Consider the following 25,526-nt stretch of genomic DNA (forward strand, 5'->3'; position numbering starts at 1 on the left):
GTCAACACCCCGGCTGGTCCCTTAACCCACCTGCAGTTTCCGAGGGGGCAGGCCGCCTCTTCGATGAAGAAGTGGCACAATGTGTTCCAAGCTCTCTAGTGGCGGTAGGAACACGGAAGAACGATTCGAGAATCGTCCAATCAGGGCTTACGCATAGGAAAAGCTGCTCGCTATTTCTATTGCACCGAGAGTTGGGAACTTTCGTAGAGCTATGGTCAACTGCGTCAGACTACTTGCGTGCATCGATCGACCGAATGCGAGTTGCTCGGGAACAGACAAACGCCAAAGGCGAAACTAGTAGCTTGCCTCATGATTTCTTTCTCTAGCATGACCTAAGTCATGTTTTCTTTTACAGTATGTTATGGATTCATGGATGCTGTTTCCGCAGTTCTAAATATGCCAATTGTCTCTTCCGCTCTCCCGTGATTATGGATAATGGCAGGATAGCCTGTACATTCAGACAAGCTTGAACCTGGTCAACCATACCCTGTAGAGCTTCTTAACGCTCAACCCCTCTTTCTAGCGAGTATCATGTGAACCTGCCATTGCAACTCCAATGGCCCGCCTCCCACCGCTTGTTCAATCTCCTTCCACTTTGGTGAATTCCAAGAATCCTCCGTAAACCCAAAACGCATTGACTCCAGGGATTGCTTGAGCCACTCAACCGTGGCTGAAATTTGCCAATCCTCGTTATCGTCGATGGAGACACGCTCTGAAGTTCCCAAGTGGTCGACCGGATCCTCCGTACCCTCCATTGGCTCATAATCCTTGGCATACCACCCGTCCCGACAGTTCACCTCAACTCGCTTCACATCCTGCCACACATCATCTAGAAGTGGCACGCAGTCCATGCCGTGAAACATTTGACGCGCAGCTCGCTTCCAGTTTTCAGTCATCCACTCTTGCTTGAGCAAATGCGCGGCATGTTCCCCAATGAAACTCTTGAAAGCTGCATTGGCGACCTTGTTATTGGTGATTCCTGGAAACGGTCCGTAGATGACAGCTGCAAATGTCCCACCGGGTCGGAGGCTCTTTGCGATGTTCTCCGTGGTTGGTCCGAGGACAGTCCAGTGGATCGATTCGCACGCCATTGCAAAGTCGACGTGCTCCAGTCCGGCGGGTGGATCCCAGGGGTCTTCGCCACGACAGGTTCGGTACGAGAATTCGGTCCCGTGGAAGCGGTCTTTGAACCGAGCACGGCAGTCCGCGATGTTGATCTCTCGCGGTTCGGTAAGCACAACATGCTTCAGCGGTGGAGTTGTGTGCGTCAATAGTCCTTCGGCACCGTTTCCGCTGCCCGAGCCAATGTCGTGAGCGCTTGTAAGAGGTCCTTGATGGTAACTCGTCCAGAGCTTCCACATTGAGTCCGGGTAAGGCGGCCTGTGATCGACATAGTGCTTCGCCTCTTTAGCAATGGCCATCTTGGGCGGTTTGTTGACATCTGGCTGATGGGTAGTGAGGGGTGTGGTCATTGTTGACAAGGGACAGCAGCGTGGGGGTCGGTGTTAGGTGTTTTCGAGGGGCTTGGGGCAGCCTGATCTCGATTGAGAATGGAAAGTGAGGCGAGCCGGCGGCGGCGGGCAGTGATTCCGAGTGTTCGTAAGCGGGCTGTCGTATTAGTCTTGAGCAAGGGGTCCACTGAGTCTACTTATTGCTGCAGTCGGTATGAAATCTTGAGTGATGATCTTCGGTTCCGGAATTCCAGTCCGCTGCATTCGCTATCACAAGCCGAGCAAAGTGCTAGTTGAAGATTCACAGGGTATCCCACTCACTTTCGGCACCGGCGGGATTAGGATGAAGAAAGATGCTAGACCATGGACCGAGTCGGAGCGTATTGAGATGCTCCAGGGGCCTGACTCAATTCACAGTTGCATTGGTTTAAGGTTTGAGGTGTTGATTGTCAGGTCATCCTAAATACGCGCGTTGATCGAGCATATAACCGCTTCTTCTGGCTACCACCGAGCTGCCACGCAACTCTGAGAGTTAAGATTTGGCGCTGGTAATGCTAGTGGAAGTTTGTCAGTGTTGTTTCGCGGTGCCTGACTCAACGTCAGCTTCCGAGTTAACTGCGTAGTACTATCCAAGACTGCAGGCGGGGCGGGACGAAAAATGAAACCATTGGTTTTCTAGAGACTTTATTTGAGTTGATATCTTGGCAAAATCTATCCCATACTTGATTTGCAGAATCTTGCGTGCTCAATGTGAGCGGGTAGATGCGAAATGAGTGGGCTCCGTGGATACAAATTCAGACTGCCCGAGCGGTTTTTGGGGCGGGTCCTGAGGGGTTGGGACCAGACTCTGGGGTTTCCTTATCCATGCCACCGGTGTCTAGGGATGTCAAGGGTTGGGCGAGTCATCTACAAAGCATAACACCTGCTGGACATGCCAGGTAAGTGGCGCGAAACCAGCGCAGCGTTACGCGGTGAGGGGAACTCAAAGCTAAAAAAAAAAAATTAACCGCATGGCTATCACAACACCGAGAGAACCGCTCAATCTCTGTAGAGAGAGCTACCCTTGAGCATCTGGGAAAGCTGGTCCCGGCCGAAACAATTCGGCTTCTTAGGGTCTGTAGTTAGACTCTAGAGCTGGAGAAGCTTGGACACGCTTGAACAACATGGGCACAGGGTTCCCGTCGTTGACAGACACCATGCCACGGGAACCGTCCCATGGAGGGGTGTTCCCGCCTTGGTTGATATTTAGTCAAGTCCAATACCGTCTGAATCCATCCAAGTGTGAACCTTAAGAGAGTCATCCTCCTTCCTCGTTGGCAAACTCAGCTTCAATAGTATTTAGACCAAGCTAATCTTGCATTTCACACGGCACCGCCCGTCAAGTCGCGAGGCCATATGCCGTCGGGATTCTGCTCAACTCTCTGTTAGCTTTCGCCTCAACATTCTAGAAGACTTTCAGGCGGTTCGGCTGTCAAGCATTTTCTGGACAAACCAACATGCGAAGAATCACACGTCGAAGGGGCGCCTGCCAAGCGTGCAGGTCTAGGAAAGTACGATGTGAGTGAACAGTACTGTTGTTGGTGAAGCATACTCTGACATAATGAAGGTGACGGAGCAGACCCATGTCTCAATTGTGATGTACGAGAGATATGCCTCTGTGTCAAACAAATTTCTGACTGTGTGCATGTAGCGTAACGGACAAGCATGTTACTATCCGCCTTTAGCCCCCAGACCTCGTCGATCGACCGCGCCAGGAACGAACACCAACTCACAACCTCCCAATGTCCGTAGACTCGATATCAACACTAATGACAGTCTCCCACCGTACGATGCATGGCAACAGCTCACATGCGATGGCACGCTGCTGACGCCCATTTCGACCGACGATACTGTGAACAATGATGAGAGGGGGGATATGGACGGCTTAAACTGCTTATTACAATTCTCAATGCCCGATGCCTATTCGAGCAGTCGGCAAGATGAACACCCGGGCATGTTGGATCTGCCCTTGCCGGGAGAGGATGAGTTGATGGATTTACTCGACACAACACCGTCGGACTCCAACTCTGCAGGATTCAACTTCGACATGCCGTCTCCGATGATCGACAACAAGTTCTCCGCTTCACCAGCACCGCAAACAACAAGTCAACGAGATAATGCACAACAGTCCAGACCAGAAACGACCAGCCCACCTGATTACAACATGGTACGCCTGTATGCAAAAGCAGTCGTGATTTGCCTTCTGACTATTGGAAGCTATTCAATTTCGATGAAGCGACCGAAACGAGGAAACTGGCAACCGAAAGACATGAAAAGACGCCAAATCCTCGCGATTCACCAGTGGAGGTAGACTTTGCGGCGTCGAGTCTGTACGGCCTGCCAAGCTACATCGCTCGAAGCAGCAAAGAGCCTCGCCGAACAGAGATGATCAAAACCGTCAACGGACTCAAGCGCGTACTCTGCGGCAACCGTGTAATGCCAGCAAACAAGAGCCCACATGATCGCTCCAGACGGTGGCCAGATAGCGACATCACCATGTCACGTTATTGCGATGGTAGGTCTTTCGAAAAGACTGAATGGGGCTCACTGCTAATGCGCTCTCTACAGCGTGCTTCGAAGATTGTTGCCCGTAAGTTGATGATGGATTACCTGCATGAGAATAAAGACAACTGACATGTGATATAGAATCAGCAACTTCCTTACCAGACAAACAGTCGATAAGATAATCAAACAGTCGCGAGAAGCCGATGCCAGCCCGCTGGCTACGGCATTCGTAGAGGCAATCATGTCAATCGGATACTATACCGCCTGCCAACGTAGTCGGGAGCCACCTACACCGGATGAGGCTCGCGATGCCCAACGGCGGCTTGGAACAGCGTTAGGCCTTTACAAGACCATTCAAGGTTGCCCGAACAGCTTACTGAAGCTCCAGGCGACGCTTCTCATGGTGCGACACCACACACAGCAAGCTACTACGAGATTCACTTACTGACATCTTGCAGGCCGTTATCGCATGCATGTGCGATGAGTCGCTTGTCTGGGAAAAGATCACGGGGGCAGTTTGCTGCGCGAGGGACCTTCGTTTGGTCCACTCCGCAAGGGGTCAGCAGCCGAACATGAGCGAGCAAGAGCAAGAACTGGCACAGCGCAGCGTATGGTTTCTTTACAGCCTGGAGACTGAATATGCTATTCATCACGGAATGCTTCCCGTGAGCTTTCCACCGAGACGGCCAAATTTGAAACGCCCTTTTGCTAACGTTGCTCAGATTCTCGATCTCGGCTGGGGCAGTCAATTTCCCTCATTCGACCGCGGCGACGACATGGTCGCTGTGTCCTACACGTTTTCAGAGCTACTCCACTCGGTGCTCAAGTTCCAGTACAGCCCGCGTGCACTGAACAAGTCGACCTCTGCATACGACCGACGGGACCGTCTGCAAGCCAGCTGCCACGTCCTCAACGAGTGGGTGACGGGACTCCCGGCTCCTCTGAACGAGGCGCACAATGCCAAGACGCTGCAGGGGATCAAGGACGACCGGCAGTTGAGGAAGGCTTTCCGCGTGTTCTGCATGTATCACCGGGCTGTCTTCTTCGTGCACTGCCCATGGATTACACCCTTATTATCGGAAGACGGGGAAATGGCGGGAGTTGCCGGGCAGATGCGGGACAGGTGCATGGAGCGCTGTGCCGAGTCGGCCTTTGCCGTAGTCAAGTTGGCAAACAGCGGTCTATTCTGGGAGAAGGGACTCGAAAGGTATGCTGTCTATCCACATCACAATTTGTCTATGAAACTGACCAGGCCAGGGACATTGGTTCGCCAAGCACACGGTGGGGAGACATGGGCCATCTTCTTCTGGTCTCTCTCTGCTTCATCGTGTACTATCTCATGAATGGTGAAAAGGGCAATCGCAAGGCAGCCATGCCTTATCTTGCAATTTGTGGCGGTCTTTTTGGAAGGCTCAGCCTCGAGAGTGATGAAGCATCGTTGATGGATCATTATCTGGAGTTGATTCAAGTAGTGAGAGCTGGTTAGACTTTCTTGGGGCATTTTCACAGGCATAGCAAGCAACGCAACGACGGCATTACACCAGAATGAGATCAACGATTGCATAGGTAGCGAATACGAATGAACTTTCTTTTATCCAGGTTGCAACTCACATCTTACTTCAATGATGCCGAAAGGCGTTGCCGAAATGGCACGATTATCGTCTTTCAGAAGGATCGTCACGCCCTTGGCAGAAATCTTAGCCGCTCGCTTAGAAGGGGCTCAGCCGCCTGACAACGGCAGTTGTAAATGTGCCAATCTTGCCACGCAGGATATCAGATATCACAATACTGCTCATCTGGACCGAGGCGCCCCGGCTTGGGGCCTTAAGATACGCGACACAGATAGTATGTTACCACGGCCAAGACGGGCCAAGCCGACACTAATCACTCGTAGGTGCAACTGCAAGTTTGTTTACACTTTGAAATACTCCAAGTGAGGAATAGTCCTGTTTCTACACCCTGCGTTATAATCCTACTGAAACCCCCTGCGCCCCCCCTTAAACAATCCCAACTATGGCAGCAAATAACGTTCAAGCCATGTGGACCGCAGAAGTTTAAAAGTGCACCTCCTCCTTCCTGCGCCTGACAAGCACCTTGACAAAGGGATTGGCCAGCATCGAGAACCCAAATTCCATGGGGTTCGTGTTGCTGTTCTCGGCCAACTTTATGTCATACTTGAGCAGCAAATGGCACATGACTAGCTTTACTGTGTTGGCGCCGAAGAAGCGGCCGGGGCAGGCGTGAATGCCCAAACCGAACCCGAGATGTTCAGGCGAGGTGCTGACCAGCTGAGCCGTCTTCTCACCCTGCTCCGAAGCTTCCCGCATGCGCAGGAAGCGGTACCCATCGAAATCTCGGGGGTTTTGATAGATCTCCGGATCCCACATTTTCTCGGCTGAAACGGCGATTCCAGACTCCTTAGGGAGGAGAGTGCCGTCCTGCAGGCGCACCTCTGACATGACTCGTCGACCTAGACCAACTGCGAGATCATTAGCAAAACACTAATCCAGTCAAGCTCCGAAAACATCTGCCCAGTTCGTCGGGAAATGGAAACGCCAGTTTGGAAATGCCCGAACCTGTCAAGCAAAGGATGAGATGATGACGACAAACTTACCAGCTGCAACAGGCTTCAAGCGCAAGGTTTCCTTCAGAACGCTATCGAGTAGCTTCATGCTGTAGAGAGTCGTGGGCTTCCAGCCGCCATCCCCAAGGACTGAGCGAATTTCGTTTCGAAGGGGCTCGAACATGTCGGGGTTTTTGCAGAGGTCCATGATACTCTGCGACATGAGGTCGTTGCTAGTCAGGATCGCAGAAACGGACAGACCCAGCTGCTGAGCAGCGGGGTCGTATTCGACGCCCATCTTCTTCGCAGCCGACTCATACCAGTCCAGAGCGTCGTGGAATTCGAGGCTGGGATCAGCTGTCTTCTGCGCTCGTCGCTTCTCCAGGACGGGGGCAATAGTCGCACGTGCCTCGTTCATCATGACACGGACGGTCTGGCACTCGGGGAGGAACCAGTGGATAAACTTGTACATGAACACTGGCCATCGGCGGAGAACCTTTGCGGCATTGGTGGCGGTGTTCGTGTAGTTGACAGTGATCTTCAGCCAATCTGGGTTGCGGCACAGCTCCGGGCCAAGGAAGATGACGGATGAAACACGGGCCACAATGCGAATGAGAACATCGCCGAGCAGGACCTCATGCCATTCTGTGGTTGTGTCAATTACATATCGTGCAAGTAATCTCCGGATACCGATGCATACCTTCGTTATCAGTCAAGATGTCTCTCAAAGCCGCATCGGCCTCGTCGGACAATGGTTTGTTAAGCTTGGCTGCCACAGTTCAGCAATTGATTATCATGACGGTACCAGACCGACTCACAGATTCCGGCTGGCGTCAGGTTCCACTTGATAACGTTGTGCAAGATCTCCGTTCCCAGAGCGATGTATGGCTCAAAGCCGGGAATTCCAGCTTGCCAGTACTAATAGCGCATTAGTAATGCGCTTGTGAGGAGACAATGGTGACTGACCTGCAACAGGAACTTTGTAGAGTCGAAGCGTTGGTCATTTCGAACCTCTGGCATCACGTTCGGGTTCAAAATGATTACTCCACCACCAAGGCCGGTGTTGACTCTGAACGGCTTGTTCCCATATTGCTCCTTGCCCCGTGCCAACATCGCGCGGCCCGCTCGCAAATACTCATTTTTGCTTCCGTTGATGATAGGAAATGCAGACAGCTTGTTCTTGCGGAACGACACTGCCATGACAGAGGCAACAAGAATAATGGCCATCAAGTACGGAACATATCCGTTGGCCTCGATTGAGCCTGGCAGCCCGAACGGCCCCAAGTCGACCCATGACGGCTTTGGTGGGCTCAAAGTCGTATGAGTGTTGACATTAGCGTTGAATTGGTTAGACATTCTCGCTTGTTGTTGATGAGATCGCAATGCTGAAACATACAAAACGAGCGTGGTCGTTGATGCTCAGCAACAGCAATTGTGAACCTGCGAGCCAGACTCAAAGCTCTTCAGACACTGTCAGTCCACTAATTGCCAATGGGCCGGGGGACAGCTTGAATCGGCTCCGATCCTCTGCCATCCGGTCTACCCCGGATCCACTTCCGAATAGCGAGTATGCGGACCAAAACCATAGGTAGACACGCATGGCAGACGACTCGGTCCGAGCGACACGGAGCCGGGGCCACGACTTGAAGCAGTGGAGGGAGCATGCTACGTTGGCCAATGCATTACCGAGGAGCGGCGTTTCAAACCACCTCCTCTGTTTCCGAAAGCTTATGCTTGCTTCCCCTCATGCCCCGCGAGTTTCTCTATTCTTCTGACCGGAGCGGGAAAAACGGCTCGCCCTTGGAACTGGGCAGGGCGACTTTAGACCCAGCTCTGGGCGCGCGGATGAGGGGACATCGTTTCCTGCCAAAGCACCTGCACAATCGTCCGTCCCATGCATCCCCTCCAAAAATGGACAAAGGCTTGAGTCGCTCATTCTTGGAGCGCCACAAGCCTTCGTTGCTGGTACTGGCCTCACAGATTTCGGCGGCAGCTCTGAATGGCTTGGCCAAGCTCCTAGAGACTGGCGATGAACCCATCCACCCATTCCAAGTCCTCTTCGTTCGTTTCTTCATTACCGGCATCGGCGCCACAATCGTCCTATGGCGGACCCAGGCACCCAGCTTTCCATGGGGTCTACCGGAGTTGAGGCCGCTGCTGGCCTTGAGAGCAGCGGCTGGTGTCTTTGGTGCTTTCGGATTTTACTGTAAGGTCCAATGCAGCTTGGCGTGTGAATGAGTCCTTATTGACAAGACCAGTCTCTATCATGTACCTCAAGCTCAGTGAAGCCACTGCGCTCAACTTCCTTGGTCCTCTTATTGCTATGATCCTCATAAGATACTTGGACTTTGGCACCTTTGAAGTAGTCGATAGAATTGGCGCCCTCGTCGCGCTTGTTGGCGTCATTCTCGTCGTTCAACCTGATGGCCTATTCGACCATAAAGCAGCCATCTTGAGCGCTGCCCAGACAGTCACCGGGGGAGACACGAAGGGTCGTATGATGGGCTTCGGTTTTGGTCTACTAAGCGTCTGTGGAGGAGCAGTGAGTATTTTGCCCATGGAGACAAGGCCTTCGCTGATTCCGCAGGTCGCACTGACAGCAATCCGATCAATCGGCCCACGGGCGCATCCGCTCTTCAGCGTGAACTACTTCGCGTGGACCGTTGTCTCACTCACATCCATCTCATTCATCCTCATGAAGAGCATTCATCTCACGAGAGACCCCATCGCCTGGCTGAAATTGACGCCACTTGGTGTCTTTGGTTTCACGATGGTGAGTGCTTTGACCCCCTCATCACGTGCATCACAGCATACTGAAACGCGAACCAGGAGTACCTTCTAACGGCAGGGATCGCGAATGATTCTTCGTCTGCTGCGACGATAATGATCTACTCGCAGGTATTGTGGGCGCTGTTGCTTGACTGGGTTATCTGGCGCGCGAGCGTGAATCTGTTGGCAATGATTGGGATTGCGAGCGTGGTGACGAGTTTGTTTGTGGTTACATCTGCAAAAGAGTGGCAATGGTTTCGAAAGACTAGGTACCAGGCCGTGGAGCAGAGTGTGTCTGAAGAAGACGAAGAGTCTGATGAAGAGCTTGTAGAGATGCCACCCAATAGCTCCTCGGTGGTATGAGGGGCACGTTCACGATACAGGAGCGACGCTTCATGAAATCCTATAGAATAAAATGATCACGAAAAGGCCCATACAGAACAACATATGTAGCATGCATCCAAGCACCAACTTATTTCCCTAGATTATTAACGTACTTGTGTGGTAGGGGACAAAGACGAGCAATGTGGTTGTCAAGCCCCTTCAGGCGCATAATGCAAAAGACCACAAAAACAATTGAGAAACATATACGGAGAATATCAGTTGAAATAAAGTGTATCTCATATGAATGCTGCTAGGTACTCTATGAAATGTGTCTGCAACCAATGAAAAGATCATCGCCTAACTCCTACGCCCCCGAACTCCTTAGCACCCGAACAGTAATTGTCAATGTTTCAATCTATGTTTATGCCGATGCAATCAACTCTTCAATAATCTTCTCCGACAAATGCATCAACGAGGTGCACTGAGTGACCTCCATCGAGGTCATGCCAATGTGGAACTGGTTGTGGATCCAGTCAACCAGCTCAATAGAGATGATGGAGTCGAGGCCAATTGAAGTTAGGTTCTCAGTAAGAGGGAAGTCCTCAACTGGTCTCAGCATCAGATGACTCAAGGTCGCGCTGATGAAGCGAGCCAAGGTGGTCACGGTGGCGCTGTCGCGCAGCGTGGTGGGATCAGACCTGGCCAGAGAGATGAACGTCTCCGCCTCGTCACTCTCCTTGGCCTCGCCAGCGACAGCGGCCTTGGACTTGTGGAAGTAGTGAGACTGCGCGAAGCGAACATCCCTCTTCCAGTTGACGCGGTTTGAGGGATCCGACAACGGCTTCTCGGACAAACCGCCCAGGCAGAAACTGCTGTACGGGCCTCCGCTGGAGTTGCCGATGGCGATGGCGGCTGAGTCGAGGACATCTTGCTCCTTGAGGAAGAAGAAGCCGCCATTCTTGAAGCCCTCGTAGAGGTCATCGCGCTCGAGTAGGTAGCCAACGTCGCCGACGACTCCGAGGTCGATGATGGAGGCGGGGAGACCCAGGTTGTGGCGGTACTCGACAAAGGCATCCAGGTAGGTGTTGGCCGCGCTGTAGTTGGCTTGGCCGTAGTATCCCGTGTGACCACCTCCAGAGCCGAAGATGACGAAGAAGTCCAGAGGGACTTGGGCGTCCACCAGAGCTTGATGGACGTTCCAGGTTCCGCGGACACGAGGGTCAACAACACCACTCCACTCCTCGTAGGTCATCTCCGCAGTGGAGTTGTCCTGCAGTAATGTTAGATCATGTATGTGGGAATGATGAGACGAAGATGTGACTTACCTTGAGAATCAGCGAAAGTTGAAGCACTCCAGCAACGGGCTTAGGAGCCTCGTTGATGGCCTTGAGGACATCCTCCGCATTGCTGACATCACCCGACACGGTCTTGATGACAGCGCCAGGGTAGCTCTCCAGCTCCTTGACGAAGGGCTCGTTCTGGGCGCTAGCAGCGGATCGGGAAAGGAAGACCAAGTTGCGAGCACCGTGCTCGAGCAACCAGGTAGCAACTGATCGACCCAGACCTCCAAAGCCTCCGACGAGGAGGTAGGAAGCGTCGTCGCGGAACATGGGGGAATCCTTGGTCTCGGGAAGAGACTTGCTGACAGCAGGCTCTGAGAAGCCGAACCAGTACATGCGAGGGATGTGCACCTTGCCGTTCAGAATAGCATAGTCGTAGTCGGCATCCAGGTCACCGCCCTTGCGCCTCTTGGGAAGGCTCTGGCAGATCTTGTAGATAGCCTTGGCGAAGTTGCTTCCAGCAATAGAGAGGTCATCGGCTTCGACGAGGGTGATGTCCGCCTTGTTTTCCATGCGGACGGTTCTGGCGGTACCCTGGATCATGGCCGGGCGGGCATCCTTGCAGACGCCATGAACAGAGGGCAGAACCCAGACGAGAGAGCCCTTCAGGTTGCAGAGACTGTCCATGAATGGTCGGAAAGACTCGGAGTTGAGGTCGTAAACGGTTGTGCTGTCCACGTCCAGTAGTGAAATCGTGAAGGAGTTCTCTGAGGGGACGGTCTTGTCGTTGCAGATGTGAACCTTGAAGCCCTGTCCCTCGAAGTAGGTCTGAACATCCTTCGCAAGCTTGCTTCCCTGGGTGGTATCCTGAGCGAGAATGGTGATCTTGGTTTTCTGGTCGAGGTCGGCAGATTTAGTGGGCTCAGCAAGGATCAGGCCAGAGCTGGTCTGGGAGTGAAACTTGTAGCCAAGGCTCTGCAGGCGCTGCTTGATCTTCTCCTCGTCAGTCTGAGCGTCGGAGTTGCCGGCAAAGTTGTGCACAAGGAGTCTACCGCCAACTGTTTGAAGGCCATTCAACTCAGTCAAGTCGTCCAGCAGGTAGCGGTCATCAGACAGCAAAGTGGCCAAAGGTAGGAGGACCACGTCGGCAGCATTGCAAAGCGAGAGCTGCTCCATGTCTACGACAGACACCTCATTGCCCTCCACCTCATTCAGAGCCTCTGTCACCTGTTCGACCTCTTCTTCAGAGGTACAGACGTAGGTGTAGTCAGAGTACAGGCGCTTGTGCTCTGAGGGGTGGGCAGCTTCAAGGGCAATGCGAGTGACGTGAGTTGCTCCGGAGCCAATCTCAATGATCCTGGCGTCGGGAATCTTGAATGATACAAGACCGACCAGGTCGCGTAGCTCTTGAGTGGCGTCGGTGGTCTCTAATTCGTTGACAGAGTCAACCATGGTAATATCCTGCTTCCACTCGAAGGTAGAACCGAGCAAGACCTCCTCACGCTTGGCGACTGGGAGCTCGGAGTACGACAGACCCTCCAAGTAGACAGTCGGGCGACCTTCCTCAGTGTAGATGACAGCATTGGCGGTCATGCCTTCGGCACCGTCCTTGATGCTACCGTACGCTCTCATGCGAAGGTCCTGTTCACCCAAGACACCCAGACGGGAGATGAACGTCGGCAGGAGAATGCTGTCAAGGCGTCTCTTCTGTCCATGAGTCTGTGCAACGAGGTTGATCTGAAGCATTTGATCCAAGAGGGTCGGATGAGCCGCATAGTGCGTGGTGTCTTCAAAGTCGTAGACAGTCGCGGTAGCCTCTCTAGTGGTGGTGCTGGCAGTGATCTGGTCAAGGCCTTGGAACGCAGTCTGCCAGTCAATACCAACAGCCTTGACAGCCTTGTACCATCCCTCAGCATCGATCTCACGCGCAAACTCCTGCTCGGCCTGGGCACTTGTGATGGAGGTCTTCTCAGCCTCCGCACCGGAGCGGATGAATCCGGAGCAGTGGGTGATCCAGTGATGGCCGTCGCAAGACATGATCTTGAAGTTGTACCACTGTCCCTCGGCGCTGGGTTTGTCCTCGGGGATCATACGGGTGTACAACTCCATCTTCTTCTCCTTGGGAACTGTCATACCGGTAGTGATGGACATGTCTCGAATGGTGTAGGAGTCCTGGCCGTTAGCGACCTGGCGCATGGCCTCTCCAGCCATAGCCATGTAGCCAGCACCTGGGAAGACGATCTGCCCATTGACAATGTGGTCCATCAGCCAAGGTACCTCCTTGAGGTCCAGCATGTTGCGCCAAGCAGGCTCAATGTCGTTGCCCTCAAGGACTCTGGCTCCGAGAAGGACGTGGCGGGTGTGCTTCCTCTGCTTGTATCGAGACGGGTTCTTGGGCTCTTCAAAGTAGGACACATCGTGAAGCCAAGGGTAGTTGGGCAAATCGGTCAGAACTCGGCCCTTGGGGATGATGGTCGACATATCAACTGGTGTGCCCTGAACGAAGAGCTCACCAGCGAGGCGAAGCATGGAGATGTTGGTATCCTCAGCTCTGCGGAGGGTCGAGATGTACTCGCAGGCGGCCTCGGGAATGCTGCGGAGAATCTCGTTCATTGGTCTTTGAAGAGCAGGGTGGGGACCGACCTCAATGAAGAGGTTGTTGCTGTTGCTTCTCATGAGGGTGCGAAGCGCCGTGTTGAACAAGACAGGCTGGACAAAGTTGCGGCGCCAGTAGTTGGCGCCAAACTCGTCTCCCTTCATTTCCAGACCAGTGACACTGGAGAAGTGAGGGACTGTGGGAGCCTTGGCATCAGCGAGGTATGGCTTGAGAAGGTCCTCGTAAGGTCCAGCCAGGGGCTCAATCCATGGAGAGTGGAAGGCAGTCTCGAGGTTGAGCACCTTAGCCTTGACGTCAGGATGACGACGGGTGATCTGGTCGATGCAGTGCTGAATGCAGACTGGGTCACCGGACAGAGTCGTGTTCAGCTGACTGTTCTCACATCCAACAACGACGCCGGGAATGAGGAACGGCTCGACTTCCTTGGGGCCGAGACTAACAGCAGCCATGGTACCAGGAGGCACAGTGCCGTTGACCAAAAGCCATCCACGGAAGTAGGCGACTGCCAGAGCAGCTTCGGCGGAGATACTGCCGGCAGCGTAGGCGGCAGCAGCCTCTCCGCCAGAGTGACCGGTGACTGCATCAGGCTTGATGTTCAGGCTGGCAAGGACATCGGTGAGAGCAATCTGGACAGCAGTGGCGCATGGGTGAGAGTAGCCGCGCTGGCCGACTCTGCTGGAACCATCATCGATGGACAGCTCCTTCTCGAGTGTCCAGTCGGGGCGGTGAGCTTCGGGGAGAGATTGAAGCCATGTATCCAGCTTGCGAATTGAGGCACGGAAGACATCGTTGCTCTCGATGAGAGCCTTGCCCATGCCGGCCCAGTGGACACCCTGGCCAGTAAAGACTAGAACAGTTCGTCGAGCGACAGTGGGCTTGCGCTTGAAGCTGCTGGGCTCGAATGCACCGTTCTCATCGGCGATGGCATACGCGCGACAGCTCAGATGCTCACGGTGGCGGCTGAGAGTGTAGGCGAGATCATCCAGATCGGACGTCTTCTTCTCGAGATACTCCTTGTGCTGGTCCACTTGCTTCTCCAGAGAGGTCTGGTGGGCGGCGGAGAAGAGGAGCAAGCGTTGACCAGGAGCGCGTACACTCACGCCAGAGTCGGAACTGACAGAACTGGCATCATCTTGCAGTTTCAGCCAGCCCTCATAAGACTCCAAGATAACCTATGGAAGGTTAGAGCGCAAAGAGAGTGACATTACTCGGGTCATACTTACGTGAGCGTTGGAGCCAGCAACACCAAAAGAGTTAACGCTGATGCGCTCGTCGCGATCGGCTGGCCAAGCTGTGGGCTCAGTCGGGACTGAAAGCTTGGCCTCCTCCCAGGGAATTCTGGGGTTCGGGTTCTCCATGTAAATATTGGGAGGAATGACCCGGTTTTCAAGAGCCAGGATGGCCTTGATGACACTGGTAAGACCAGCAGCACCTTCGGAGTGTCCAACATTGGGTTTGACCTATGTGAATTAGCGAATGAACACAGCTCTCGGATATCGAGATCAACTTACAGCTCCGATCAATACACCGTCGTGATCCTTCCAAATGCGAGCAACAGCGGCCACCTCAAGAGGGTCGCCGGTGGGTGTACCGGTGCCGTGGCACTCAAAGAAAGCCGTCTTGTTAAACGGCAAGCCGGCCTTTTCGTATGTCTTTCTAATTAGTGCTTCTTGGAGATATGTGTTGGGACTCATGATTCCGTTGGACCGGCCATCGTTATTAGTTCCGCTCGCGCGGAGGATTGCACGGACGGGGTTGCCGTCCCTAATAGCGTCGCTTAATCTTTTGACGTAAACTGCGTTGACTGCTTCGCCGCGACCGTAGCCGTCAGCGAGCAGGTCAAATGTCTTGCACTTGCCGCTCGGAGAGAGGACACCCGTCTCAGTGAAGACGATGGATGTGATGACAGAGGTGATGAGGTTGCAGCCAAGGGCCATCGCAGACTTGCAGGCGCCGCTCTGGACTGCTTCCGCTGCCAAATGCAGGGCCACCATGGAAGATGAGCAGCCAGTCTTGACAAGCATACTGGTTCATGTTAGACAATGTTCATCGGGTATCAGAAACAGGGCTTAGACTTACCTGGGACCTGTCCAGCCATATTCGTAAGACACGCGATTAGGCTGGAGGAAGTCGAGATATCCTGAACCACGGTACAGACCAGACGCATGAGGGTCCATGGACAAATCATCTTGCCAATCTGAGGAGAAATTGCCAACGTAGCACCCAATCTCTTCGCCGCGCCAGTTGGTCTCACCCGCATTGTCCAGACATTCTCTTGTGATCTCTAGCAGCTGACGCTGCATAGGATCCATGCGCTCAATCTCCTTCTCACCACACGTGAAGTACGAGGCATCGAACTTGGTGAGATCATTGTCAGCCTGGCTGAACATGTAGGCCTCCTTGTTCTGAACGGTTCCCCATTTCGCGACAGGGCTGTAGAAGCCCTCGCTGTTCCACCTCTCTTTGGGAATTGGAATGAGACCGCTCCGCTTGTTCATCATCAGATCCCAAAAGTCCTCGGTGTTGCGGACACCGCCGGGCAGCCTGACGGCCATGCCCACAATGGCGATGGGATCTGAGGCGTCCATCTCGGACGACGGCGTCGTGATGCCCGACTTGGGTGACATCGTCCAATGTTGTCAATATGAATGAGTGATAAGATTCCGCAACGCCTTAGAAGTTGAAGTCAAAATGTGTGATGGTATCGTGAAGTTTAAGGGCGTATCTTGCGTGAGTAGCGAGTTACTTCGACGCTAGAAAGAGCTTCTTAATACAAGAGACGAACAAGATGCTGACGATAGTGCATTCGGTCTAATGCGTCATTCTATAACATCACCCGATTCGTCCAGACCGACGATTGCGAAAGTCAGATACCCAATTCCGAAAAGTCACAAAGAATTGTTTCTTCTGATTGGCCGTCTGATTGGCGTTGTTCGTGAGGTGCTCGTGGCCTGGCCCCTGCACAAAGCGCGGTCCGAAGAACGGATGGCACACTCACGTCAATTCCGGGGACGGTGGGCCACTCCGATTGCTCAGGTACAGACGTATGGGTGCTAGGAACAGGCTGTACTCACAATCGAAATTACTGTTGTCACTGGGATTGGAATGCTTCTCGAAGATCATGTTGACTCTGGCATTGCAGGTAACTTGACGTTATTTCCCATCATCACCAGGTCTACCATACTTCATTCACTTGTTGTGGCTCAATCGCGTTTATTACTTTTTGAAACTTCATCAACTGTATCAGGTCTTGTAGCTTCCAGTCAACAAAAGTCATGTCGTCGAACCTTCCCAGCGAGATGAAGGCCATCATGATCAAGGGCCGTGGCGAGGCCGCAATCACCACGGCGCCTTTGCCGAAATTGAGGGATGGATACATCATGGTGAAAACCACAGCGGTTGCCATAAACCCGTCAGACTGGAAGCACATCGACTTCATGTGGGTGGGAAACCCCACAGGCACACGTCCGGGACTCGAGTACTCCGGCGTGGTCGTCGAAGTGGGCAATGGTGTGGATAAGGACTTCAAAGTCGGTGACAGGGTCTTCGGCATTGTCAACGGATCGTGAGTAATAATGATTCCGTACATGAGACAGCCTGCTAACATGTTTGAAGAAACGTGAGGCAGAAGGAAGACGGCGCATTTGCCGAATATCTCATCGCCAAAGCCAGCCTTCAGTTGAAGATCCCAGATCATGTGGATGACACCGAAGCTGCCGCAATTACCTCAGGTCTCGTCGCAGTAGTAAGTGCGCCTGCAGGAAATGTCACGGAACGTTGCTCATTTGTGATTTAGGGCCAAGGACTATACCAGTCCCTTGAACTTCCTCTGCCCACCAAGCCGTCGCCTGAGCCCATTCCGCTCCTGATCTACGGCGGCAGCACAGCATCCGGCATCATGGGCATCCAATTCGCAAAGATGTCTAACTGCACTGTCGTGGTCACATGCTCACCAAAGAACTTCGACTACGTCAAGTCCTTCGGAGCCGACTTTTGCGTCGACTACAGAGCGGAAGACTGCTCCGAACAGATCAAGGCACTCACCAAGGGAAGACTGAGGCATGCATGGGATTGCATCGCAACAGCTCAATCCGCCCGCATCTGTGCAGCTGCAATGTCAATCCGGGGTGGTCACTACAGCAGTCTGTTGTACTTGGTGCCTTCAATTGTCAAGAAGATCAACCCCAAAGTGAATTGCTCAACAACTCTGGGGTACACAATTTTAGGTGAGACGATTGAGAAGGAAACGGTTGTCGAGCCGAGGCCTGAGGACCATGAGTTTGGAAAGATGTTTTGGGCCGTTAGTGACAAGTTGCTTCAAGAGGATAAGTTTCGCCCGGTGAGACAAATCGTCAATCAAGGCGGTTCAGGGCTGGAAGGCGTGTTGCATGGAATCAAATACTTGAAGCAAGGCAACGTTAGTGCAGGAAAGTTGGTGTACACTATTTAAGCTTAGATAGACTCATGAATCGAGCTGTTCATTTACTATATCCGAGAGTGTTCTTGATTGCGCTCATCACTGCATACAACGAGGATATTTCAATCGCCAGTCTTCCATTGAAAGTTCTTTGAAGACAATCAGGCACTGGCATCACCACAATCCCTGGGGAGCTCGTGGTGACACGAGGGGTGGTGGACCACCGAACGCATGACTCAAACCCCGGCCACCTTCCCAAAATCGCTGTGAATTTTCATGATTCGCTTCGAGATTCGTCCTTTCCGAGCGGACCGTCGCACCGGAGTCAAAAATGACCCACTTCGATCACTGTGAACTGCCTGTCTCTTTCCGGTGGCTCAACTGAGGCTCCATGATCTGGGGGAAACCTGCAGGAATAGCGGACGCGTTCTCATATTGTGGACTTTCGTACTCAGGTCGGCCTCGATTTCGCGGCGGCAAACACACGTCTCTGCAACCAGCTGTTACCATGTCAGCAACGAAAGTATCAACAACCCTGCCTACCCCAGCCACAGGGGCATCTGAGAGCAAGCTCACGACCGGTGATGAGCCACAGTTCGTGGTGCCCTACGCCACAGCGCTTTCATCTTTCCAAGAAACAAAGTCAAACACCGACAACATCGTTACGGAAGCCGGATTCGCGGGATACTACGAAAATGTTCACGAACGTCAGAAAAAGCTGATTGTACTCCTGATCATCAAAGCATTTCAAAAACTACGATGTGACGTTGGAAGGACGAAACCAGGACAGAAGCTACGGCCAATCAAGTCTGTTGCCAACGTCCAGAAGCAACTGGAGTTCTGCTATGAGTCGCTCATAGACGCCGGTCTCATCCGTAAAGAAGGTGACCAATACGTTCGAACAGACACGCCAATCCCAGCTGGCAACGAGAAAGAGGCCCTTCAGGCGATATTGAACGACTATCCAACATACACGTCACTTAATAAACTTGTGGCACATGCAGGCAACAATCTTGCAGAAATCTACGCTGGCCGTACAGACGGCGTGAGATCGATTTTCGGCTCGCCAGAAGGCCGAGAGTATCTCGAAGACATCTACGGAGCCGCCCATCCCAGCAAAGCCTTTCACAAGCTTATGGAAGACTTCATGACCCGTTTCACGAAGAACATTGATGTGCAGTCCGGGGCCCAACTGAAGATCCTCGAGCTCGGTGCTGGCACTGGCGGCACGACAAAATGGCTCGCGCCGCTGCTCGCCAAGTCAGGCGTACCGGTAGGGTACACATTCACGGATCTTGCCGGCGGTTTCACTGCCCAAGCCGCGCGGAAGTTTCAAGATTATCCATTCATGACCTTCCGGACGCAAGATATCGAGAAACCGCCGCCCGCGGAGTTAATTGGGACTCAACACATGGTAATTGCGGTAAATGCCGTTCATGCCACTCCCGATATGGTCAAGTCACTCCGCAACACGCGACAATTCCTTCGTCCGGATGGGTTTGCGGTCGTGATGGAGGTGCAGGAACGGCTATGTTGGGCAGACTTTGTGTTCGGCCTATTCGAAGGCTGGTGGCTATTCAAAGACGGCCGGACACATGCGACGGCGGATGAGATGGTGTGGAAAGATTCGTTCAAGGCTGCTGGTTTTGGCCATGTTGACTGGACTGGGGGTAATTTGAGAGACTCGGGTCTTCAAAGGGTGTTTTTGGCTACCGCATCAGACAGCCCATGATTCTCTGTGCCTCCTGCGCTAGATCAAGACTCAATTACTACAAGGCCTTCTAAGTTTACTGTACAACATGAACATGGTTATTGTAGCTTTCAGTGCTGTGCATAACATCGCTTTGGGACACAGAAGACCGATCTGGATCACTACTACGTACAATAGGAAACGTTCTCTGTCAGGCAGTTTCAGGTCTTCGTTCAGACGGAAGTTTTGCTTAAGTCCCCGTGTGGGGCACGCCCCTGCTTGAGTTGTTACTCTCCGGAGAGCACGTGTGTTAAACCCATATTACTACGAGGGTATGTACGCAAACTTCTTCGCTGGCGGAGAACCAAGATAAACTCGGTCTGAGTCTGACGCAAGCCAGAGTTGATGATTTAATCGATTGGCTTTGCGCCGTTGGCTGTCCAGAAGATGTCAGAGTTTGTTCAATCGCTGTCAATCAACCCCCACAAAGCTGCAGTTTCCCCTCTCTGGTGTGGGTGGTGGAGACTTGGGATGATCGAACTCAGTCTCCTGTTACATTCATCTTAACCGAGAGTATCGGAAGACATGGACCGGGCAACACGTATGAAGTTGAGAGTTTGCAACAATATGTCTAAAGTTTCTTCTCTCCCTAAGCGAAGGTTGCCGCAATAGCCGATATGATCTGCACATTTACGTCCCATAGATGCTACGTACGTAAAGAGTTTTGGAACGTCTGACTGGCGGCTAAATCGCAAACCTTGCTGCATTCCTAGCAGTCCTAGGGTATCCTGACTATGCCGACTTCGTTCAATATTCATCCTGGTTGGCGCCTCGGGGAAGAAGTGCCAGCTGATGGTCGGGCGCGATTCCCTTGTGGTTAGGCGAAGGATACTCCCGCAGCTACCTCCGTGCGGATCTCGAATTTGCATCGCAGCCTCCAGATCAGTGTTTGTGTGTCAGTACTTTCAACCAGAAAGCGAAAGATCCCGCCTGTGCTAGGTCACAACTGGGTCATTTGCATATCGAACGTGTTCGGCAAGTTGTGATCTTGTCTTGCATTCGTTCACTCCCGGCCTTTTGGGGAGATTCTCGGGGCAGCAACTCTCATTGATACTCAAGATGTTCCGCGAAAAGGTTCGCGAGAAGCGCGCCGAAGAGGTCAACATTGAGCTACAGGACGAGCAAGGAAATGTCGTCGTTGATTGGGACGGGGAAGATGACAAGAGCAAACCTATCAACTGGCCCGCATTGGACAAGTTCATCAATGTCGGTCTTGTCAGTATTCTCACGTTCATAGCGTAAGAGTCACAGCCCTTGAAATCATGTCACGATGCTATCACTCACAGCGACATAGGTCCGTGGCGTCTGCGATGTGTGCTCCCGGTGTTCCAGACATGATGGCAGAGTTCCACAGCGACAGTCAGATTTTATCATCATTCATAGTATCCATTTTCATCTTAGGGTACGCCGTGGGCCCAATGTGAGTTTGATCAAAGTGCTATGCATCATTTGTACGTGTCTCACACGACGCCAGAATGTTTGCACCTCTGTCCGAGGTATACGGAAGAGCCGTCTTGTATCATATCTCCAACGTCACGTTCACTCTCTTCAGCATCTTAAGTGCGATATCACCAAACCTGGCGGCGCTCATTATCTTTCGCTTTCTCTCTGGCGCGTCGGGCGCAGCTCCGCTAGCCATCGGCGGTGGAACCATCGCAGACCTCATCCGACCGGAGCGTCGTGGAGTGGTTGTGTCCGTCTACTTTGTTGGGCCCATGCTTGGTCCGGCCATTGGCCCCGTGGCTGCTGGATACATCACTCAAGGCCTGGGATGGAGATGGATCTTTTGGTTGACAGCCATTCCGGTATGTCGCAATTCAGCTGCTCTCGTTCGATCCGTGTAGTTAACATGATGGGCACTAGTCCGGCGCGTTCACGGTCATATCCTTCTTCGGGCTACGTGAGACATATCCTCCGCGACTTTTACAAAAGAAAGCCGCTGCTCTCCAGAAACAACATCCGGAGCTCAATTTCGTCGTCCCTGGCCAGATGACAGCTGCACCAGTCTCAACTTTGCTCCTTAATGCGCTAGTCCGCCCCCTAAAGATGTTCTTTTTCAGTCCTATTGTTCTCCTTTTATCTACCATTCTCGCGCTAGCATACGGATACACTGTAAGTCACAAAACCCCAGCTAGATGGTTCAACTTTCTCACCAAATATTAGTATATCCTTCTCACCACTTTTACGAACGTCTTCACTTCAGAGTATGGCTTTACAACCGGAACCGTCGGCCTAGTTTACCTTGGGTTGGGGGTTGGCTTCAGTATAGGCGCCATCAGCAACGGAATATTCAATGATCGCATGGCCAACCTTCGGACCAAGAAAAACAATGGAAATCGCATGCCAGAGTATCGCCTGCCACTGATGGCACGGTCTATTCTACTTACTCCCGTGGGGCTCTTCTTCTACGGGTGGACGGCTCAGTACCACTTACACTGGATATTGCCCATAATAGGGTCGGCCATCCTTGGTGTCGGACTTATTTTAGTAATGGTATGTCCAAAAACCACCATACTGTTTCTAAGTTTCTCACTCAAACGCAGATGCCCCTGCATACGTACCTTATTGATGCGTTTACCAAGTTTGCCGCGTCAGCAATTGCAGCAGCAACCATCTTCAGATGTATTGTCGGCACATTTTTACCTCTGGCAGGCGAACCTCTGTTTGATCATCTGGGTCTCGGATGGGGTAGTAGCCTCCTAGGGTTCATTGCACTGCTATTTTGTCCGGTGCCTCTCTTATTGCAGAGATACGGAGAAGAAGTGCGCACACGCTTCCCGGTGAAGCTGTAGATACTTGCATGCCTGTACTTTTAGAAGCAACCGTACAATACGCAAATTACTATGCCAAGTACAATGAAAATATTCAAATTGTTTGTGTACTCTGAAAACGAACAATATGGAATTGGGGTGTAGTTCAGATTTCCGTGTTGTGATAGAACCATGTGCGCATCGATCTACCACGTTTTCGCCCGTGCAATCGTTCTGTCCTCCGCGATAGCTACACAAGGTGTGTACTCAATATCAAGATGAGAGTTGATCGTAAAAGGGTCATGCGTGTGCATGTTTATCAATACATGATCCGCGCAATGAACAGAATGATTCCAGTTCACTGAATAACCCGGCACCGTTGTCCCCCATCGAGCTGCACTACTAAGAATTTTCCAGGTTGCAACGCAGTGCCAACGATGTAAATCCATAGAAACCCATTTGATGTCCTGCGTTCCCTTTCTCACGTCTGGGATGGATATTTGGCTCGTCGCATTCTGATCTTCAAAGAATTCCCACGGCCACACATGTTCGAACTCATCTATGAGCTCAGGGGACGAGCAAGCTTGTGGCATCCAATGCAGGAGAACATCGTCGTAAATACAGCCTGCAGCTATGGCTTTCTCCGGAGTGTCTCCGCACTGAGCGGATGGTGCCCAGGCGCGGAATTGTTGGCCATCGTCGATGACTGTCCACTCCGGTACTGAGACAGAGTTGTCTGTTGGGAAATGCCAATGAGACATGATGAGATCAACAAGAAATCCTGCGAGAACTCCTGCAGAAACGTAGAATACGCCTTCTAAGATCTTCTTCCATGGCCGACGTCGCGCGTTGCGGTCAACTGCTTGTTGTGCTGCCAGTTCCTCAAGTATCTCGTCGTCGTGGCTACTACCCCTTGAGGATAGAAGTCGCTCTTCCGACCCTTCGTCTGTGTGGTGAGATTTGGGGGACATTGCTATGGTTGTGATGAAGATAAATCAAGCAAGGCGAGAAGGTGTGGCAGTCGCCCTCGGATTCGACATGCGTGATAGCATGCTCTCTAAGTCTAGAGAGTTGAACATGGATCGCTCATTCGGAGAGAGAATCCGATACACACACCGTCCCCGCGCGGGCTCGCTCTCGATACTTCCTAAGTTGATTGATCACCATAACCTTATAGTCTGAGCGCGAGGGGCATGTACCCGAATTAGCTCCCGCGGCGGGAAGCTTAACCAAGAAAGCTTGTCACATAACCGCTTATATCCCGAGTCCCATGATCCTTGTTGCATGTTGTCGCTCTGGCCACAATGCAACCCCGCAACGGCTTCGAAGATTCCCATGATAGATTATTTTCTCCTCATATGGCTGACATCATCGTTAGCAATAGACTACAATACACTAGAGTTTGAGAGTCGGGATCCCACACCGAGGCTATGTCTATTACAAGTGTAGATGCGAGAGCGTTGGGCTCTGAGTGCGTCGTGCGGTGGAAGGTTCGCTGTAGGTGTTTTAGTCGAGGGGAAGACTGGCGCTTAGTTTCATTCTACAAGGATTACATTAACTTGCTCATTGCTTTCGTTATCCTTCTCGCTGCTGATACTATCTACGCGACTATGGCTTCTGTCCTTTCTTTCTGTTGAAAGCACCATAGCATGGCCAACCGTAACGACATTCCCAGCCCGATGATGCCTCGGAGCACCGCCCTCCCGCTGTGCGTCAAGGTACTTCTCTTTCTCATAGGGTCCGCAACCTTTGTTCTCATCAGCCTCATTCTGGCAGCTGATCCATCAGCCCACATCGAGGACGTCACCCTTGGACATACCAAGGGTCTGGGCCTTGTGACCGGTCTCATGGCAGACAAATGGCCCTGCGGCAGAGACAGCTCCACGGCAAAATCTCGAGGATGCAAGTTTGAATCCTACACGGCTACATGGCAACCCCCTAACTGTTTCGACGCCGCCCTGGATGCGGACTTTCGTGCCGCCAAACCATGGATCTTCTTCACGGATCGCAATGCGACCACGCAGCTGTCATGGACTGACGTGGAAACGGGAACGAGTGCACAGGCCTGGACGACGTGGGAGTTCCATCTCTACTCTTGCGCATTCATCTGGAAAAAAGAGGTGAAAATTGTCCACGGGCTTGTGTCTGGAACCATCGACTACCACCAGTGCCTCGACCACGCACTGATGCAGGACTATGCGAGACCGAAGGAACACGTCAGCATGCCTTATTGGCCGCGATTCACCTCTTGCAGGCCACCAAGCGATATATCGGTTCACCAGTTTGACCTCAGGCCAGGGGCCAAGAAAGGGTCTGATCAAGGCGGGAAGCTTGCTGATGTCCATGAGCATTCGCATCTCCATGGGTCCAACAAGGAGTTCGATCACAGGGGCTGGTAATATGCAGCATGTGGAATCATTGTAGGAGAATAGTTTCTTGATCAGGAAGTTAGGGCGCGATCTCAGTACCAGGTGTATGTGCTAGGTAGGGTGTGAACTATTATTAAGTTGCAGGTTCACAACAATTTCCTAAATAGCCATAATTCGTTAGGTCGTATGATGCCCAAGACTCGAGTCAATCGTGCCGTGCTGGAGTATGGGGTGGTGACTGGTGATCAGCTACTATTACGAAGAAACCAATAGTTTACCGAGACAAGTAGACACATGATTATGAGCATCAGCTTCTCGTCCACCGTGCCGAAACCGAAATTGTATTGTCCACTCACCATTCGCTTTGTAAACGAAGCAACCCTGATGTGTTTGGAAACATACCTTCCGCGGGAGTTTAATTCAAGCCGTAAAGCATCCCACCTGCCTCGATTTTGACTTCCGTCATCCCACACGCCAAAATTAGGTTCCAGTATGCGGATGTAGGCAGTCTCCCCGGCGTCTGGATAATCTACGTGCGTTCGATAGTTCTGTGCCATATTGAACGGAACCAAGCAAAAGGCCTCGTTTGTACGACAAGTGTGTAACATGCTTGTTGAAGTTACGATGCTACGGGAACTTCGAAATACACCGACTCTAGCATGCGGGTTTAACCTTAGTAAAATATCGGTAAG

At 52.3% G+C, this 25,526-nt stretch overlaps 8 protein-coding genes across 8 annotated transcripts; 5 read left to right on the forward strand and 3 right to left on the reverse strand.

Annotated features, from left to right (window-relative positions):
- Positions 1-506: 506 nt before the first annotated feature.
- On the reverse strand, positions 507-1,421 carry COL26b_010934 (uncharacterized protein; the record flags this gene model as incomplete). The annotated part of the gene is made up of 1 exon (XM_053183618.1): positions 507-1,421. One exon carries the CDS (start codon positions 1,419-1,421, stop codon positions 507-509), a length of 915 nt encoding a protein of 304 aa, XP_053032407.1.
- Positions 1,422-4,567: 3,146 nt separating this feature from the next.
- COL26b_010935 (uncharacterized protein) lies at positions 4,568-5,481 on the forward strand (the record flags this gene model as incomplete). Its single annotated transcript, XM_053183619.1, has 3 exons — positions 4,568-4,603; positions 4,718-5,202; positions 5,253-5,481. The coding sequence occupies 3 exons, from the start codon at positions 4,568-4,570 to the stop codon at positions 5,479-5,481; spliced, it is 750 nt and encodes a 249-aa protein (XP_053032408.1).
- A 568-nt stretch (positions 5,482-6,049) lies between these two features.
- Positions 6,050-7,914, reverse strand: COL26b_010936 (uncharacterized protein; the record flags this gene model as incomplete). Its single annotated transcript, XM_053183620.1, has 5 exons — positions 6,050-6,474; positions 6,610-7,203; positions 7,259-7,327; positions 7,377-7,476; positions 7,525-7,914. 5 exons carry the CDS (start codon positions 7,912-7,914, stop codon positions 6,050-6,052), a joined length of 1,578 nt encoding a protein of 525 aa, XP_053032409.1.
- Positions 7,915-8,824: 910 nt separating this feature from the next.
- COL26b_010937 (uncharacterized protein) lies at positions 8,825-9,690 on the forward strand (the record flags this gene model as incomplete). Its single annotated transcript, XM_053183621.1, has 2 exons — positions 8,825-9,331; positions 9,604-9,690. The coding sequence occupies 2 exons, from the start codon at positions 8,825-8,827 to the stop codon at positions 9,688-9,690; spliced, it is 594 nt and encodes a 197-aa protein (XP_053032410.1).
- A 382-nt stretch (positions 9,691-10,072) lies between these two features.
- On the reverse strand, positions 10,073-16,175 carry COL26b_010938 (Type I Iterative PKS; the record flags this gene model as incomplete). Its single annotated transcript, XM_053183622.1, has 5 exons — positions 10,073-10,921; positions 10,977-14,720; positions 14,772-15,008; positions 15,060-15,573; positions 15,628-16,175. 5 exons carry the CDS (start codon positions 16,173-16,175, stop codon positions 10,073-10,075), a joined length of 5,892 nt encoding a protein of 1,963 aa, XP_053032411.1.
- Positions 16,176-16,823: 648 nt separating this feature from the next.
- Positions 16,824-17,998, forward strand: COL26b_010939 (putative secondary metabolism biosynthetic enzyme; the record flags this gene model as incomplete). The annotated part of the gene is made up of 3 exons (XM_053183623.1): positions 16,824-17,113; positions 17,164-17,293; positions 17,345-17,998. 3 exons carry the CDS (start codon positions 16,824-16,826, stop codon positions 17,996-17,998), a joined length of 1,074 nt encoding a protein of 357 aa, XP_053032412.1.
- A 475-nt stretch (positions 17,999-18,473) lies between these two features.
- Positions 18,474-19,697, forward strand: COL26b_010940 (putative secondary metabolism biosynthetic enzyme; the record flags this gene model as incomplete). The annotated part of the gene is made up of 1 exon (XM_053183624.1): positions 18,474-19,697. One exon carries the CDS (start codon positions 18,474-18,476, stop codon positions 19,695-19,697), a length of 1,224 nt encoding a protein of 407 aa, XP_053032413.1.
- A 1,077-nt stretch (positions 19,698-20,774) lies between these two features.
- COL26b_010941 (uncharacterized protein) lies at positions 20,775-21,139 on the forward strand (the record flags this gene model as incomplete). The annotated part of the gene is made up of 2 exons (XM_053183625.1): positions 20,775-20,953; positions 21,010-21,139. The coding sequence occupies 2 exons, from the start codon at positions 20,775-20,777 to the stop codon at positions 21,137-21,139; spliced, it is 309 nt and encodes a 102-aa protein (XP_053032414.1).
- Positions 21,140-25,526: the final 4,387 nt, after the last annotated feature.

Source organism: Colletotrichum chrysophilum (assembly GCF_026319265.1).
Source record: "Colletotrichum chrysophilum strain AFK26 chromosome Unknown scaffold_125, whole genome shotgun sequence".
Classification (NCBI taxonomy): Eukaryota; Fungi; Ascomycota; class Sordariomycetes; order Glomerellales; family Glomerellaceae; genus Colletotrichum; species Colletotrichum chrysophilum.